At 41.4% G+C, this 18,128-nt stretch overlaps 1 protein-coding gene across 1 annotated transcript in view; it reads left to right on the top strand.

Moving 5' to 3' along the window:
* The window catches only part of LOC144686206 (CD63 antigen-like), a 40,794-nt gene extending 23,958 nt beyond the window's left edge, over positions 1–16,836 (top strand). Inside the window, exons 6-8 of the mRNA XM_078551301.1 lie at positions 9,939–10,088; positions 10,240–10,323; positions 16,768–16,836. Of these exons, the coding sequence (XP_078407427.1) occupies positions 9,939–10,088; positions 10,240–10,323; positions 16,768–16,836 (303 nt within the window). The remainder of the gene's footprint in view (positions 1–9,938; positions 10,089–10,239; positions 10,324–16,767) is intronic.
* Positions 16,837–18,128: the final 1,292 nt, after the last annotated feature.

Raw genomic sequence — 18,128 nt, 5'->3', positions numbered from 1 at the left:
TTCTTTTGAACATGAGGTGAGAGGATCCCTTTAATTAATTAAAGAAAAACAAAGCTCAGACTACACCTTTGTCACGTTTCTGGGAAAGATTAATCAAAGCATGTGAGCTGGCCCAATAGCATTTGAAAATCAGTTATTAAATGATGAAAGCTAGAGCAGATAAAAATGCCAAAGCTCAATTTTGTCACTAGAGACAAGGTGTTAGTATTGTCAGCTGTCTATGGTGAACACTTAAAAGTGAGGTTCACTGGTTCATGGGACCTTTTCAAATCAAACAAATCAAAAAAACTCAATTATGTAAATTACATAGTGAGTACTCCAGACAAGAAGAAAGGTCAGTGAGTATGGCACATTAATATGTTAAAGCAATATTATGAAAGGGAAGGTGATCAGGAAAGGAGTGTATTCACAGTGGTAAAAGATGTAGGGAGTGAAATAAAAATATCAGAATAGGGAGAATGAATCTAAAGTCAACTCTCCAGTAATCAGATTGGATAATATGGAGGTGCTTAAAAATTTGGATGTAATATTAAGCTATCTTCCAGAACACTGTCAAGGTGACTTAGAAAACCTACAAACTCGTGAATTGATTTGGGTGAATAAGCCAGGGAAAACTTATTTGGCTATGCATGATAATGTAGGAGATGTTACCCATAAAGCAACATCCTTACAGACTCAATCCAGAGAAGTTAGTTCAAGTGCGGGAAGAGGTAAAGGTCATGATGGAAAATGACATTATTGACCTGAGTCTCAGTAGCTGGAACTCACCTGTTGTAATGGTACCAAAACCAGAGAGGTTGCAGCAATTGTGTAGGTTATCACAAAATTAATGTGGTTACAAAGGCAGATCCATACTCTAATTCCACAATTGGCAGACTGTATTCAGAAGATTGGACAGGCAGTTTGTTACAAAAATTGATTTATTGAAGGGATATTGGCAAGTTGCATTAACCAATACAGCCAAATTTATCAGCTTTCATGACCCCAAATGGATATTATCAATGTAAAGTCATGCCTTTCACAAAAAATGCTCCAGCAACTTTTGAAAGATTTAACCAACAAGGTCATTGCAGGATTACAACTGTGTGGTATGTATTGATGATTTGGTTGTGTTCAGCCAAACCTGGGAGAAAAGTTTTTACAAAACTTGAACAAATTGTTTGGTTACAAAGAGCCAGTTTGGTCATAAACTTGGCAAAAAGTGAATTTGCCAAAGCAAAGTAACTTACTTGGGCCATGCTGGCATAAGGCCAAGTAGCCTCCAGAGAAGCAAAGATAAAGGCTATCTTGGATTTTCCAGTGCCTAAAGGCAAAATGAGAGATTTTGCAGTATATAGAATCCATTCATGCCTATTGGAGGTTTGTTCTGAATTTCAGTACTGGTAGTGGCTCCCCTGACAAGCTTGTTAGAGAGGCAACAAAATTTGAATGGACAGAGGAGTGTCAAAGTGCCTTTGACAGCTTGAAAGCTGTACTGACTACTGCACCAGCTGTAGCAGTACCAAATTATGCTAAGCCATTTAAACTGGCTGTTGACACCAGCGACGTAGGTGTTGGTGCAGTTTTATTACAGGAGGATGAGATGGGGATTGAACGCCCAGTCAGTTATTTTTCTCTTGCCTGCAGCAATATTCAACTGTGGAAAGAGATATGAGATTGTTGTTGGCTCTACAACATTGAGACATCAGCTAGGATCATAACATGGTAGTGTATAAGCATGGTAAATGCCCTTACTGAAGGGGAAGATTGGGGTTTTATTTTTTAATTCTAAAATGAAAACAAATGTTATGAAAATACAATATGGGAGTGCTGAAGTGATTAAAAGCAAATTATCAACCCGGACACAAGTTCCACCACAACAATCGGCACTTTTATAGTGCCTTTAATGTCTTAAAATGAGACAAGGTGCTTCACAGGAGTATTATAAAACAAAATATGACACTGTACCACAAGGGAGATATTGGGTCACATGACCAAAAGCCCAGTCAAACAGGTAGATTTAAGAACCTTGCTAAAGGAGGAAAGCAAGGTAAAATGTAGGGATGGTATTTCAGAGCTTAAGACCAAGGCAGCTGAAGGAATGACCACCAACGGTGAACTCATTAAAATTGGGGATGCTCAAGAGGCCATAATTGGGGAATGCAGACGTGGAATGGAGCTGGATGGAATTACAGAGATGGGGAGTGGTGAGGCTATGGAGGGTTTCAAAAACAAGGATGTGAATTTTAATATCGAGCTGGTGTTTGACCAGGAACCAATGTAGGTCAGCAAGCACAGCTGATAGGGGAATAGATTAGGTGTGAGTCAAGACCAGCAGAGTTTTGCATGACCTCAAGTTTACAGAAGGTAGAATATGGAGACCAGCCAAGAGTGTGTTGGAATAGACAGGTCTGGAAGTACTGAAAGTATGAATGAGGATTTCGGCAGCAGATAGTTGATATGGGGCGAAGTTGGGCAACGCTAGGGAAATGGAAATAGACAATCTTGGTGATGGCATTAATATGAAGTCAGATGTTCAACTTTTAAATGTGACGCCAAGGTTGTGAACAGACTGGCTTAATCTTGGACAGTTGCCAGGGAGAGGGATGGAGTCAGTAGCTAGGGAACAAAGTTTGGAGCAGGAGCAGCAAACAATGGCTTCAGTTTTCCCAATATTCAATTGGAGAATTTCTGGTCATCCAGTGCTGGATGTTGGATAAACAATCTGAAGTTTAAAAACAGAGTCATTGTTTGAGTTGGTAGTGAGATATAGAGCTGGTGTCATCAATATACATGTGAATACAAACACTGGGATGATGTCGGGAGGGCGGGGGGAGGGGGGGGCGGGGGGCGTAGGAGATGAAGTGGTAATGTCACTGGACTAGTAATCCAGAGGCCCAGACTAATGTTCTGGGGACAAGGATTCAGATCCCACCACAGCAGCTGGTGAAATTTTAAATTTGATAATCTGGAATTGAAAAGCTAGTCTCAGTAATAGTGACCATGAAACCATTGTCATTTAAAAACTCATCTGGTTCACTAATCCCCTCTGGGGAAGGAAATCTGCTGCCCTTGCCTGGTCTGGCCACAGTAATATTTTTGACTCCTAATTACCCTCTGAAATGGTGTGGCAGGCCACTTGGTTCAGGGGCAATTAGGGATGGGCAGAAATGGCTGGCCTTGCCAGCAACACCCACATCCCATGAAAGAATAAAGGACTGAAAAGCTGCATGAAGTTGAGAAATAGGAGGGGGCCAAGGATACACCAGAGATAACTGTGCAGGAGTAGAAAGGGAAGCCATTGCAGTAATCCTCTAGCTATGATTGATTACACAGATAAGAATAGAACTAAATGAGAGCAGTCCCAACCAGTTGGAAAACGGTGGAAGACATTGGAGGAGGATAGTCAACCATGTCAAAGGCTGCAGACCAGTCTGAGGATGAGAGGAGAAAAGTTTATTGTTGTCACCATGGCTTGATGTAGGTGCCATTTGTGACTTAAGAGCTGTTTTGGTACTGTGGAAGGGTTGGAAACCTGATTGGAGTAATTCAACCATGGGATTCTGGGAAATATGGGAACTGATTGGAAATTTTTGAGAGGAAAAGAAGGTTGAAGCTGCAATGGTAGCATGCTATGACAGTAGAGTCAAGGGTGGGTTTGTTTTGAGGAGCAGTGTGATGATGGCAAATTAAAGGAGAGTGATGATGCCTGAAGAGAGCCAATTATAATATTGGCTAACTTAGGGACCAAGAGATGGTTGATCAGCTTAGTGGGAAAGGGATCAAGGGAGCAGGAAGAGGAGCTCATGGACAAGGTGAGTTCAAAGAGAAGGCATAAGGGGAGATGAGAGAGATAAAGTTCAGGGTTAAGATTATCATTGCCTTTGCTGTGTTCTGATGAAGGATTCACTAAAATTGGGGCTGTTCTTGTTAGAACAGTGGAGATTATGCAGTGATATGGTAAGATGTTTGAGATAGAGTAGATAACATTGTAAGGTGTTGGTGTAGTTTGGTACGTCCTATTAAGGTATTCTTAGTCTTGGATAGTTCACTAGTAAGTATTTATTAACAACTAGAAACTATATACATAAGTACAATAAAGGTATAAGCTAGGAGCTGTCTCCATGCTTGCTTTTGCATGGATCTGTCCAACACTACATTGACCCCAAGGTTTGGGTTGTGTTCACCTACATCACTGTGGGTAGTACTGTACTCAGTCCCATGTTAACCCTTTATGGGCCAGACCTTCGTATTACACCTCTTTCCTCCCCCCCACCCTCATAAGTCTGTCTTCAACATATTTACAAGTTTTATCCCAGTTTACCCCATATGCTACATCATTACTTCTCTCTTTACCAACCCCGCCTCCCCCACCAACCACCAAGTCTGAGTTCATAGGGTCAAGCTGTCAAGAGGCCTTAACCCTTCCTTATCCTGTCCTCACTATTGTCTGAGGAGTGGACAGCTGTCGCTGCAGGTGAACTTTGTTAAATTGTAGGTTGTTCTGGCATCTGGGTGTCTCCCTTTTTTCTTTGGCATAGTGATAGGTGGCAGTCAGTTTATCCCACTTTTCATGGGGTGGACAAACTTGGGGCTCATCTCTTTTTTTTCTCTTCCTTTTGTGCAGCTCAACATGCTGCCTGCTGGAATGGAAGATGGCTTTTCCTGTTGAGGGTGTGACTTGGTAGTAAGCTCAGCTTTGCATTTGGCTGTGTGGTGTGCTGTTACTTGGTTCCAGCATCGTTTGTGGCACTGTTATGCTGGGCTGCAGATTGCAGTGTCTGCTCTGTGTTCTTAGGGGTTTATTTCTCAAACTGGCATTAGAGCTGGAAGTTGAGGTTCTTCTCATTGCTGGTTCTTCTTGACTGTCGTCTACTTGGTGTTATGGAAACCACCTGAGTGGTTGGCTGGTCTGACTGAGGGGCTTCTAGCACCTGTAACGAAAGTGGACAAATCCGCTCTGCAAAGAAAAGACCATTCTAAGCCAAAGTCCCAGTCGAGAGAATCTTTCTTGTTGAAGCTCTTGGGAACTTGTAGTTTTGTATAATTTACAAATGATTGTCTTGACATCGTTTGCCGTTTTGAGGAGATTTAGGGTTACAAAGGCATTTCTGTTTGAGAGAAAAAGACTGGTTATGGATGACATATGTCAGCTGGAAGATTGTTTGCTGCCATACCTTCAATGGTTCCAGAATCATGCCCATGACCGGAGGTCCAGGCCCATAAGTGGTGTCTCCATTGTTTGTAGTTGGAGGTCTCTCGGCCATGGTTCTTTGTCCAATAGGACTGTAACGTTGACTCCCGTTTCCAATTTAAAATTTGTGAGATGGCCATTAACTTATGTCCATATTCCAAAATGAAAATCCAGGATCTTTGACCTCCCCCAAGAAGTATGGTTGTGTCTCCTCTTGGTGTGTTGTGTCAACCTTATGAATTTTCTGTGCATTTTGATGTTTTGGCCTTGCACAGATTCCTGAGATGTCCTGTTTGGCTACATTGAAAGCATTGGGCTGAAATTGCTGGACATTGATCATGCCTGTGGGGGTGCTTTGCTCCACAGCGCTGGCATGATTGCTCTACTGGTCAGTAAGGGTATTGTCTCCCTTGGCCTGGAGTTTCCCTGTTAGTGTTTCGCTAATTGGACAGTGGGGTTTACTTTGTACCACGGTTTGCTTTCTTGTGTTAATATGGACCTGTGCTGCAAACAGATTTCAGATTGCCTGACGATCTGGATGGCTTTCTTGAGGGTTAGATCTTCCTTCACTTGAAGCATGTCTGACTGTGGTGTCTGCCACTCCTACAACTATTCTATCTCTGACTAGCTCAGATTTCAGGTCACTGTAATCACAGCTTTCAGCTGTTCGGTACAGCTCTGTAATTAAGGACCCGACAGGTTCTCCTGGCTGCTGGACACGCTTATTAAATGTGGCCCTTTTCAAGGATTTTGTTATTTTGGTGGTTAAAATAAATTTCAAATTACTTCAAAACTTATCAAACATTGCAGATGTTTTGTTGATTCCTTGTCTAGCTATTGGGAAACTCATTAAGTGTCTGTTTTTTTATCCAGACCTGAAGCAATCATGTATCTAAGCAATCTTGCTCCAGAATCCCTAATTTAGTGATTGAGCTGGGCCTTGGATAAGTTCAAATTGATCAAGCAGATTTTTGATCTGTGGTTAATATTTTTAAGTTGCAGGTTCAGCTTTGAGGTCTCTAAAAATCCAAGGTAGTGCCACCGTATGCTTCTGCACAGAAGATTTTCCTGTGCTTGCAGTCATGAGGTTCGTGATCTCTGCATTTAATTTTTTTTCAACAATGGCTGCCTGGATTAACTGGTTAGATTCTTCCCCACTTTAGCGCAATGTTCTCTGGTTTTGGAAGTGTCGAATCCCAGCTTTTGCTGGGTTTTTTAAGCTGCCTACTTTGTTACAAATTTTTTTCTTGGTTCTGAGTGAGCTCGGCCACCACATGTTCAGGTGCTGGCTTGGGAATCTGGTTTCTAAGATTGTAATTAAACGGCAATTTCTGACCACTGCAGTATTTAACGTTTTTTTAGGACTCGTGTTGTCCATGAATTTTAAATTTTCAGTCCCCCCACTGCTAGGTCTGCTGACTCTGCACACTCTGGTATTGAAGCTAGACTTCCTCAGGATTGAATGCAGTCTTTTGTTGCAGTGAGGAATTTAATGTCTTCCTTCAGATTTCAAGCCTTTGGCGCTAATGTGGCTTCTCGAGCATTTCTTCAGTTCAGAATGCTTTTTGATTTTTTTTTTCATTTCAGTTTTCCAGGATTTTCATTTTCTTCAGTCTCTGCAAAGTTTTAAGTTCCATTCACTGCCACCATGTTATAAGGTGTTGGGCATAGCTTTATAAGTCCTGTTAAGGTATTCATAGTTCAACAGTAAGTATTTATTAACTACTAGAAACTATGGGCAGAATTCTTACCTCGATGGGCGGGCAGGCAGCCGAACCCCGCCTCTGAAACGGGGCCTGCTGCTATTTTGAGTGGGCGGGCCAATTAAGGCCCGCCCAGTAGCCTGCCCGACAGGAAGCGCTATGTGTTTCCTGTGCGGGGGGTGGAGGGAATCCCCATCTGTCAAAGTGCACTCTTTCGCGCACTGGTCCCTGAGGCAAAGTCCTGTTTCAGGGAGATTCGTGAGAGATAAGTAAACTCTAAAAATAGATAAATATTAAAATTATTAATGTCACATGAGATGGGACATGTTAATAATAAACACAAAATTTATTAAATTTTTAAAAAACGGACATGAAACTTCATCCCGCCAGTGGATGAAGTTTAATTAATAATCTGCAGCCCTCTGGGGCTCCTGGCCCGCCTGCCAGCCTTAAGGTTGGCCGGGCAGGATGTTTAATAAGGTTAATTAGCCTGTCAATGGGCTTAATTGGCCATTGACAGGTCAGCGGGTGGACAGCTGATTTCACTGTCCACCCGCCTTCATGAATATTTAAAGGGACCAGGATGACGTCAGGGGTTCCTCCTGACGTCATCCTGTGTCATTTTCCCCTCAGTGAGCAGGCCTTGCCCCCAAATCACTGAGGGGAAATTCCTGACCTCTATACATTGGTACAATAAAGCTCTAAGCTAGGAGCTGTCGCCAGGCTTGCTTCTACACATGGCTCTGTCCAACACTACACTGACCCCTAGGTGTGGGTCATGTGTTCTAATCACTGTGGACAGTACTGTACTGAGTCCCATATTATTCATTTGTGTCAGAGATAAAATGGATTTAAGAGATGGAATCTTATTTGAATTTGTATGGACTAAGTGATACTGCCAGGACCACAGAATCTTTTTTATTTACTGTTTGCAAGCTGTGGGTAGCAAAAAAAAGCCCAAGGCAGCTTGCCAGGTCTGGGGAAAAATGACAATTGGCCAACTCAAACTCCAGCTGTAGAAGAGTTTGGCAGCTCTCAAACTTATTATGGATCTGGAAAGAGCATTTCTACCTTGATCCACAATTGTTATGTTAAAACAAACTTGCATGTATGGAGGTGGTCTCTAGTAGTTTCTTTTTAAGGAGCACTGGTTGCCAAGTACCTGAGCAAGTGGGGTACCAAGAGATTTCTAGGCCATTGTCAGAGTGGCTGAAGGGTTTAGAACAAGGGGAAATGGGTAAGGAGATTTAGGATAGAGAGCAAAAGAAATTTCTAGACTGTGGAATGCACTATAAGCAGGGGCCATGTCAACATTTGGGAATAGGTTAGACAGGAGGAAAAAAAAATAAGTGGGTAGGAGAACAAAGTGAATAGATGGGATTAGAATTGTGGAATGAAACAGCACAGAAGACAGCCCGTTATTCCTTGATTGGCTCCTTGAACAGTTATCCAACTAGTATTACACCCTTGCTCTTGCCCCATACCCTTGCAAAATGTGCTGCTTCAAATATTTATCCAATTCAATTTAAGCTTTATTATTAAAACTACTTCCATCACCCTCTGGGGCTGTGCATTCCAGAGTATCATAACTCATTGTGTCCATGCATTCTTTAAAATAAAAACGCATCTGATATCACCTTGTTCTTTTGCCAATTACTGATCATAAAAGATAAATACCAAAATGAGCTGGTTGGACTGAATTGTTTGTTTCTATGTTGCAATTCCTATATAATTTTTTAAAAAAGTTAACCTGTCTCCTCCCTGCCCACTGCAGGTATGCTAATAGGTCAACAATATTCTCTGCTGAAAAATTAATTTGAGTTGGAAATGGCAAGTCAGTGTTCATATCTGAGAGCTGTAGCATGCCCAGCAGAAAGATGAGATACTTTTGTTGAGTATAATTAGAATAGTGTCTAAGGTCAAAGATGAGCGCTTAGACTGGGAAATCAAGAGGACGAGTTCGTGGTAGGTCAGGATCACGCTCAAACAGAAAAGTGCTTGGCAAAATGTTCTCCTGATGTGTCTGATCTACCTTGTACAGGAGATTTCCTGTGAGCAGCAAATACTGTACACTATATTGGCAAGGTACACTGCAATCTTATATGAAGGCCTGAATAATAGTGTGGGAATAGGTCACTGGACAAGTTCATCTGGGGGAAGGGCAGCTGGGATGCTGAACGAATGAACAAAGATCTCACTGGGTTGGGTGCCGGATATCCCTTCCTAACATTACTGAGTGTACAGTGCAGCAGTTCAAGAAGGTATCTCACTGCTACCTCCTTGAAGGCAACTAGGGATGGGCAACAAATGCTGGCCTTGCCAGTGATGTCTACATCCCTGGAAAGAATTTTTTTTTAAAAATTCTGTGCCTTTTTTTAATATATAATTTGAAAGAAGTTTCTGTTCATAGGGGATTCTTGCTTTTGAGCCATTTAAATTAACATTTGTATGTTTGGGAGCTGGGAAGGAGCCCAAACTGAATGGTGTGCATGTGTAATATTGATATGAATACTACTAAGGGTTCTGTGCTCTGCTATCATCATTTCATAATTACATTGAATTTAACTGCATTCCCAAAAATATTTCCCTATAAAATGCTGCATATCAAATATTGGTTCAAGGTTATGCTGGGATGGCTCTTGTCACTTAGTTTGGGTGGATATAGATAGCTGACCTGGCAGAGCTCAAAGCTAACTGTTCGTTGAAGCCAATTAATCCCAAAATCTTTGTTCATAAAATATTTAAATGCACAACAATAACTGAACAATAGCATAACCTTAAATGTAAAACTTCTGTCTTGATGTACTATTTTCAACTTTGCGTGCAAATTGTTGCAATGTTGTTACACCCCAGAAGTTTTCAGTTGTAGCTTAAGTCAATGACAACTAGCTGTGGAGTGTGATGTTCATTTGGTAGATCAGAGTTGTACTGCAACTGTATATTTCTCCCAAGTCATAACCTGTCTGAAACCACTTCAAATCATTATAGCTGCAAGTGTATTAAGTTTGTGTACTTATTTCTGGTGTTTGACAACTACTTCTTCTTGCCTTCTGTCTCCACAGTTTCATTGTTGTGGTTCTAACAATTACACCGACTGGTTTAAGACAACATTTGGGCAGGCAACTTTGTCTGTTCCATTCAGCTGCTGTATCAATATCACAGAGTCTTGTGGAAGAAGTGTTTCCTATCAAACGGCAAATATCTATACTGTGGTAAGAGTCCATTATAAATTGACATATTGATGGTGCGAGGTTTTAGAAACCACTTGCAGTACATTCCTTGCAATCATGCAAATAATATGGCCTTTCATATGATCCTGTTCATTTGTTTTCAAATCATCATTATTGTCTATGGATATATTAGGGCTGTACTAGAATGATGGCAACATGGATTGAAGAGCGTTTTTCAATTGTTAGAGGAACTGGTATTGGCTTTGTATTCGCACAGGTAAGGATACACTAGAACCATATTAGTATCTTTTGCATCTGAATGTGGAGATTTTGCTTGGAGGGAAAAGAGCAATATTTGATTCTACCTTGTCATGTCAGTTTCTTGGTGTAGGAGTGGTGAAGCATGTCAGGAGGGATACTCCTCTGTTGTGCAGAGCTCTCACCAAATGAACAGGAGTCTGTGTATAAGCCAATAGAGGTTGCATGAAATCATCAAGCCAAAGTAATTCCTTGATCTTTCTATCCAATAACTCTGCTTCCTTGACATGCCCAAAGGCTTTGGGTGGTAGAAGATCTTGGTTGGCATTTCTAACTATATTGACAGGGAGCTGTTCAGTGTGCTCCTTTATCTGGCTTTTGCATAAGTTTCTATGAAACATTGTATTACACACTTGTAGATAACTAATTTGTAATCCCTGTAAGTTTATTACATGATATGGGCTCTTTAAGTTTGCATAGCTAAGTGTCATTCATTGTGAGGGTGGGCAGAATGGGGTGGCTGAGATTGAAAATCCTATTCTAGAAAGAAGCGGAAGAAAGAAACTTGAGCTGTAGCTCTAGGGGCAGCAAATGGAAGGAAGGATTCTCACCCAAAAGGACATATGCTCAGGAGAACAGTTCTGAGGAACATTGCACATGGAAAGATTGTGTTTCTCCAGGGAGATACTGACAGTCTCGCCAGGAACCCTGCATCCAAGTGCAAGAACAAGTACAAGGTCACTACAACCTGAACATTTTGACCTCTGGCTCCCTCCAGGCTGCCACAAGGTATATCAGTGAGATCAGCTAGTTTGCAGTTTATGCTTGTATTAAACAATTGATTTGAGACCTTGGCCAGGAATTTACCAGTAGTGGGATTGGAAGCAGAGACTGTCTGCTCAAAGGAGATGAGCAGCCAATTAACATAATGAAAAGCCCAATTTAGGGACATTTTGTAGAAGGTGGAGTGACCCCCACATCTCACCAGTTAATCAGAGGCAGTCCCCCAGTGGCAGGGGGGCTGTGGGTAAGGAAGGCAGTACCCAAGGCCCCAGTGATTTCACTGGAGGTGTTTTCCCACTGGCACAAAGTCCCCTTGAATTTTTTTTTATTATTCTTACCAATTTAGGATTGCTGAACAGGGGGCCACTTGTGGTAAAATTGCTGAGTTGGTCCCGCTTAGGAACATAGGAGCAGGAGAAGGCCATTCAGCCCTCAAGCCTGCTCTGCCATTCAATACTTTCATGGCTGATAGAATACTTCATTGCCTTTTACCCACATTATCCCTATAACCTTTTATTGTTACTGTTAATCAGAAATCTATCGATCCCTATCTTAAACATACTCGATGACTGAGCTTCCACGGCCCTCTGGGGTAGAGAATTCCAAAGATTCACAACCCTCTGAGTAAAGAAATTTCTCCTCATCTTGATCCTAAGTGGCTTCCCCCTTATTTTGAAATTGTGTCTCCTGGTTCTAGACTCCCCAACATCTTACCTGCATCTACTCTATCTATTCCTTTAAGCATTTTGTAGGTTTCAATGATACCACTTCTCATTCTTAAACTCTAGAGAATACAGGCCCACTTTCCCCAATCTCTCTCCATAAGATAGTCCCGCCATCCCTGGAACAAGTCTGGTGAACCTTCGTTGCACTCCCCACTATGGCAATAATATCCTTTCCTGAGGTAAGGGCCCAAAACGGCACACAGTACTCCAGGTGTGATTTAACTAAGTTTCTATACAATTGATGCAAGACTTCACTCCTGTACTCAAATTCTCTTGCAATAAAAGCTAACATTCTATATTAGCCTTCCTAATTGCCTGCTGCACCTGCATGTTAGCTTTCAGTGATTTATGAGGTGTCAGCTGTGTCTCCGTTCATAGCACCCTCGCTTTTGAGTCAGAAGGTTGTGGCTTCATGTCCCACTCCCGGAAAAAAAAAAGAACTGTGAATGTACTCGAAAGAGTTAATAAAACATTGAGGTGTCAGCTATGGCTCAGTTCATAGCACCCTCGCCTTTGAATCAGAGGGTTGCGGGTTCATGTCCCACTCCTGGAAACCAAGAACTGTGATTGTACTCGAAAGAGTTGCAATCTGTGACTGTTGATAACTCGAAAGAGTTTCAGTGATTTATGGACAAGGACACCCAGGATCCTTTGCACATAAATACTTTCTAATCTCTGCACATCTGTTCCTTCTACCTAAGTGGATAACCTTGCGTTTTTCAACATTATATTCCATCTGCCATGTTCTTGCCCACTCATCTCAGTCTGTCCAAATCCTTCTGTAGCCACATTACATCTTCCTCACGACACACATTCCTGCCTGGATTTGTATCACCTGCAAACTTGGAAATATTACATTTGGTCCCCACATCCGAATCATTGATATATATTGTGAACAGCTGGGGTCCAAGTACTGATCCTTGTGGTATCCCACTAGTCACAGCCTGCCAGTGTGAGAATGGCCTGTTTATTCCTACTGTTTTTTATGCCTGTTAGCCAATTCTTAAAACAGGCCAATATATTGCTTTGTATCCCATGTGCTTTTATTTTGCCAATCAACCTCCTGTGGGGGGCTTTATCAAAAGCCTTCTGAAAATCCAAATATACTACATCCATTGACTCTGCTTTATCAATTTTATTAGTAACGTCCTCGAAAAAAACCTCCAAGCTCGTCAAACATGATTTCCCATTTGCAAATCCATGCTGACTATCAGATCATGACTATCAAGTATCCATTTATAATAGATTCTAGCATTTTCCCTACTACTAATGTAAGGTCAACAGGTCTGTAGTTCCCTGTTTTCTCTCTCCCACCCTTTGTATTTGCTACCTTCCAATCTTCAGGAACTATTCAAGAATCTATAGAATTTTGGAAAATGATCACCAATGCATCCACTATCTCTATAGCAACCTCTTTCAACACTCTGGGATGCAGAATATCAGGTCCTGGGGACTTATCAACTTTCAGTCCCATTAATTTCTCAAATACAACCTCCTTATACTAATTTTCTTCAACTCCTCATTTTCCCTAGTCCCTTGGATCTCTAGATCTGGGAGATTTCCTGTATTTTCCTCAGTGAAAACAGACACAAAGTAATCATTTAGCTTCTCTGCCATTTCTCTATTCCCCATAATGAATTTTTCTAATTCTGCCTGTAATGGATCCACATTTGTCTTAGCCAGATGCTTCCTTTTTACATACCTATAGATGCTTTTACAGCCCATTATTTTTGTTTTTGGCTAGATTACATTTATAGTCTATTCTCCCTTTCTTTACCAGTTTCTTGGTCTTCCTTTGCTATATTCTAAAAACTTCCCCAATCTTCACGTTTACTACTACTTCTGACAACTTTATAAGCCTTTTCTTTTAACCTTATACAATCCTTAACTTCCTTTTGTCAGCCATGGTTGACAAAATTTTTGGGTTTTTGCACCTTGGTGCTGTAAGCTATATAATAGTTCTGGAAAGTGTGTGGGGTTCTGATCCACATTTTACCCCAACAGAGTTCTAACATTACTCATAAAATTCAATGATCACATTATCACTTTCTCCCGTGGAAATATGGAAGGATAATGGATGAGTTTGTAGGAATCCTCCAAATTAGGCATCTGAATGCCATTTGTCATGTTTCATCTCAGAACTTCAAAGGTGGTCTGTTCCATAGAGGCTAGTTCCTAGAGACCTTCCACTCAATATCCTCCTTTTTATGGGAAAACTCCTTGCAGGTTGTTGGTGTGAATGAAAATAGGTGCAGTGGAGTCTTTGCTGCTGACGTATGAGCAGCTATGGAAAATGGATAACTAAATGATTAAGTGAAGGTTAGATTGAGCAGAAAGAATGAGAGCTCCCACCAGTAGTCTTGTTGGACATCTAATAAGGCCATCAAAATTCTTTCTCATCAGTTCATAGTGCAAATTATTATTACTTGCATTCACACATACTATTAACCTTGTTCTAAGCCTGTTCCACAACTTGCTTTGTGACACAATCAATAGATGGAGAATGTTTCACCACTCCTGAGTTTGTTCTACCAGCAACCCCACAGTACTATAGTTATGGAATATTTACAGCATAGAAACAGACTATTTGGCCCAATTGGTTCATGCCAGTATATATGCTTCAACAAGCCTCATCTAACCCCGTGAACAATGTCCTTTTATTCCTTTCTGTCTTGTATTCAAGGGAAAGCTCGATAAACACACATGCTAGTTGCCTCAATTACTCCCTTGAAGGTAGAATTCCCCATTCTAACCACTCTCTGATCAAGAATCTCCTGGATTCCCTATAGGACTTGCTAGTAGCTATAGCCCCTAGTTTTAGGCTCTTCTGCAAGTGGAAAATTCTTCTTGGTGTCTACTCTGTCAAAGCCTTTCATAAACTAAGGTCTCTATCAGTGTACCTCTCAAAAAGAGTCTTCTCTCTTTCTATAGAAAAGATCCCCAGTTTCTTTGGGTTTAGCTCCTTAGTTCTGCATCATTCTAGAAATCTTTTGCACCTTCTCCAGTGCTTCTATCTCTTTATTATAATATGGAGAGCAAAATTGTTTGCAGTACTCTGTGGCCTATACAAGCTTGGCGTGACTTCTCTGCTTCTCAGTTCATTCCCTTTAGAAATGAACTCCACTGCCTTGCTTTTTTAATGGTATTGTAAACCTACATCATTACTTTTGGTTGTTTTATCTGCATCTACTGCCAATCTGTATTGAATCCCCCTCCATTCTGTTTTGCTTTGTAAACAGCTATTCACTATGCTACTTGTCCTCTGACTCCACTTTCTGACCTTCATCAAATGTGTACTGTGATTATCTTGATAAAGGCCTTTTGCAAATCCAAATATATTACATATACTGCATTACCCTTTTGTACTTTTCTATTATTACAAAAAAATTCAATAAGATTGGTCAAGCATTACATTCCTTTTTTGAAATCTATGCTGACTATTCTTTGTTTCTAGATGGGTTTTTTTTTTCTATTTAATCCTTTGAGTAAGGATTGAACCAAAACTTTCTGATACCTTCCTGAAGTTTTACAACTTATTTTTTTTTCTCCTATATTGTCCCACAAGGAAAAAATAACTTGCTGTTTATTGCTTTTGGGCCCTTTTTTAAGAACCTGCTGCAGCATCTAATTTGTTACCCCACTTAGTGTGCTGCCAACTGGAAGTACATTTTGCAATGAGCTCTCCTGACGTGCAAATGAATGACACAGTAGATGATCTCCCACCAACTTGACTGGACTCTATCTTTTACCTTGCCACCTTCTGGATTTAAGTCAAGAGACCAAAAAGCAACCCATGTGTCACTTAACTTTCATGCTTGACAAATACACATTTTAAAATAACTATTGAGGTAACATGATGTAAACAAGGTCAGTTGGTTTGTATCAGATTCGTAAAGTGATGTTATTGCTAGATGGTGTGTGTACTTTTTTTAAAAAAAACAATTGAACATTTCACTTATGACTATTTGACTTTTGGAAAATGTGCTTATCAACCTCTCCATTTAAATTTACCTTTTTAAATGTTAGTCCATGGCAGAACAAGCAATTGGAAATCTCCTGAGAAAGTGGGTTTCAGTATCTGGCTGCCCCACAGTAATATGTCACTGGGAGATGCTTTAATTGATAGGATGGTACTTTTCTCCCAGATGGGTGCGCAAGTCCCACTGACAGCTCTGTGGCCCCAGCAGCACCAGGATTGTGCTGGCCACTGCTGGGACTACAGGCCTGAGGAAGTGTCATGGAACCTGGATTTCAGGTAAGCCTGGGATTTTGGATGGGCCTGCCTAGAAAGCCCCAGCATGGTTGCAGGGAGGGGCAGCAGTCAGCCAAGAGGCAAGGAAGGGTTACGGGGGAACTATCTTTTGAAGGTTGCGGGGGGGTGGGGGGGTGGTGGGGGAAGTTGCCTCTGGGCACAAGATGTCAAAAAGGGGTTCCTTTTGTTTTCTTACTCTTCCTCCTCTCCGTTCCAGCAACCCACGCAGTGAAAGTTGCCAGGCTGCCTGACTTACTTTTAGCTTCCTCTGCAGCACATAAAATAGTGATGGAGCTGGGAGACGGGTTGAGGTGGGAAGGTCATCCATGTAATTTTATGAATCTGCACCCACCCCCGCCTGCCCCCACCACCATCACCACCACCTTCAAATATACCAAGTCTAGAACAAGAAGCTAGAGCCTCTGGATAAGGTGCTGGCCATTTAGGACTGAGATGAGGAAGGATTTCTTCATGTGGAGAGGGCTATGGATGCTTGTTTGTATATATTCAATGTTAAGATAAATTTTTGAACTGGCTTGGGCAGCAAAGTGAAGTTGAAATCAAGGGTTTTATTGAATAATGGAGCAGGTTTGATGGGCTGTATGGTCGACTCCTTTCTTCTGTTCTTGTGTAAGGGTATTGGTATAAACTTATTGGAGAACATTTTTAAATGACTTAAAGAAATTAATTTTTCCCTGTCTAGATAATTGGGATTTTCACCACCTACCTATATATTAAGAAGCTTCAAGATAACTATGTACCAGGTTACTGATGCAAGGTTTACAGGCCATTAGTACTGAATGATCTGGAATTCTTCAATTTCCCTTTCTCTGTCTACTTCAGACTTGTACATTCAATTCAGTAATTAAGCAGTACCATGTTTCTAATCACTTAGATGTATCTGCTTGCCAAATGTACAGAGTGCACTTGATGGACAGTGTATATAGAAAATAGTCACTAAGTTGGTACTAAAAATGTCAATTGATTTTTATAAATTTGTGAGAGAACTTGTATGAATAAAATCTTCATCCTAAACTGTTTTTTGAAGTCAATGAAAGTAGCAAGTTAACATTTGGACAAACAGAATCCAAACTAAAAATATTCTCAATCAAAACTATTTAAATTTGCATAATGCCTTAAGTGAAGCATCTTGGCTTCTACATTTGAGGCATAGGGAACATCTGAGCAGTAGCAGAGCTGTGGAGGAATTTGCACACAATGATCATTTTAAATTTAGGTATTGAAAGATTTCAGGCTAGTGAATATAGGGGTGATGAGTGAGTGGGACTTGATGTGGGATTGGTTACAGGCAGCAGAGTTTCAGATGAGCTGTAGCCTCCAGAGGGTGGAGAATGGAGATGACAAGGGAAGAGCGTGTCAGCAGCAGAGTGGCTGAGAAGGAGCAGAGGCATGTTGCAAAAATGGGAGTAAGTTTTTTGTGGGTCCTGAAACTTAGCTGAGCATTAAATAAAATAGTTTGAATTGTCTGTTTCAACCTGTGATGGTGGAGTAGGGATATTGTAATTGCAGTGGTGAGGTTATGGCAGGAGCTAAAAATTATGGCTTCTGTATTCTGAATTAACTGAAATTGTGGCTGATTCAAGGCTGGAGCTCCGACAAACAGTTTGACAATACAGACAATGGAGGAGTCGAGAGGTATTAGAGGAATTGGGTTGCCTTACATACATGTAAAAGCTGACCCCATGGGGAGAATTTTCTCTATGTTGGGCGGACCAAGCAGGGGCAGGCGTGGGCCCAATTGGGTCCACGCTGCCATTTTACCCAGGTGGTCCAATTAAGGCCCACCCAGCATAATGCACGACTCCCGAGGATAGCAGGAGTGGGCAGGCAGCGGTGCAATGGCCTCTGGGTCCAATGGCGACCCAGTGGCCTGTTTAAATGAAGCACTGGCAGCCTTGGAAAGGCTGCTCACAATGGCAAATAGAAGGGCTCACCAGAGGGCTTCTGGAGAGCAGGCCAGGCTGGAGGGTGGGGCAGTGTGCCTCTTGTTTTTTGGATGAGTGCCTTGCTGCCCTCCTGGTGGAGTTGGCAGCACGGCAGGAG

The sequence above is a fragment of the Cetorhinus maximus genome, chromosome 11 (assembly GCF_964194155.1).
Source record: "Cetorhinus maximus chromosome 11, sCetMax3.hap1.1, whole genome shotgun sequence".
Classification (NCBI taxonomy): domain Eukaryota; kingdom Metazoa; phylum Chordata; class Chondrichthyes; order Lamniformes; family Cetorhinidae; genus Cetorhinus; species Cetorhinus maximus.
The sequence above is the reverse complement of the archived record's forward strand: the minus strand, read 5'-3'. Positions and strand labels throughout refer to the sequence as shown.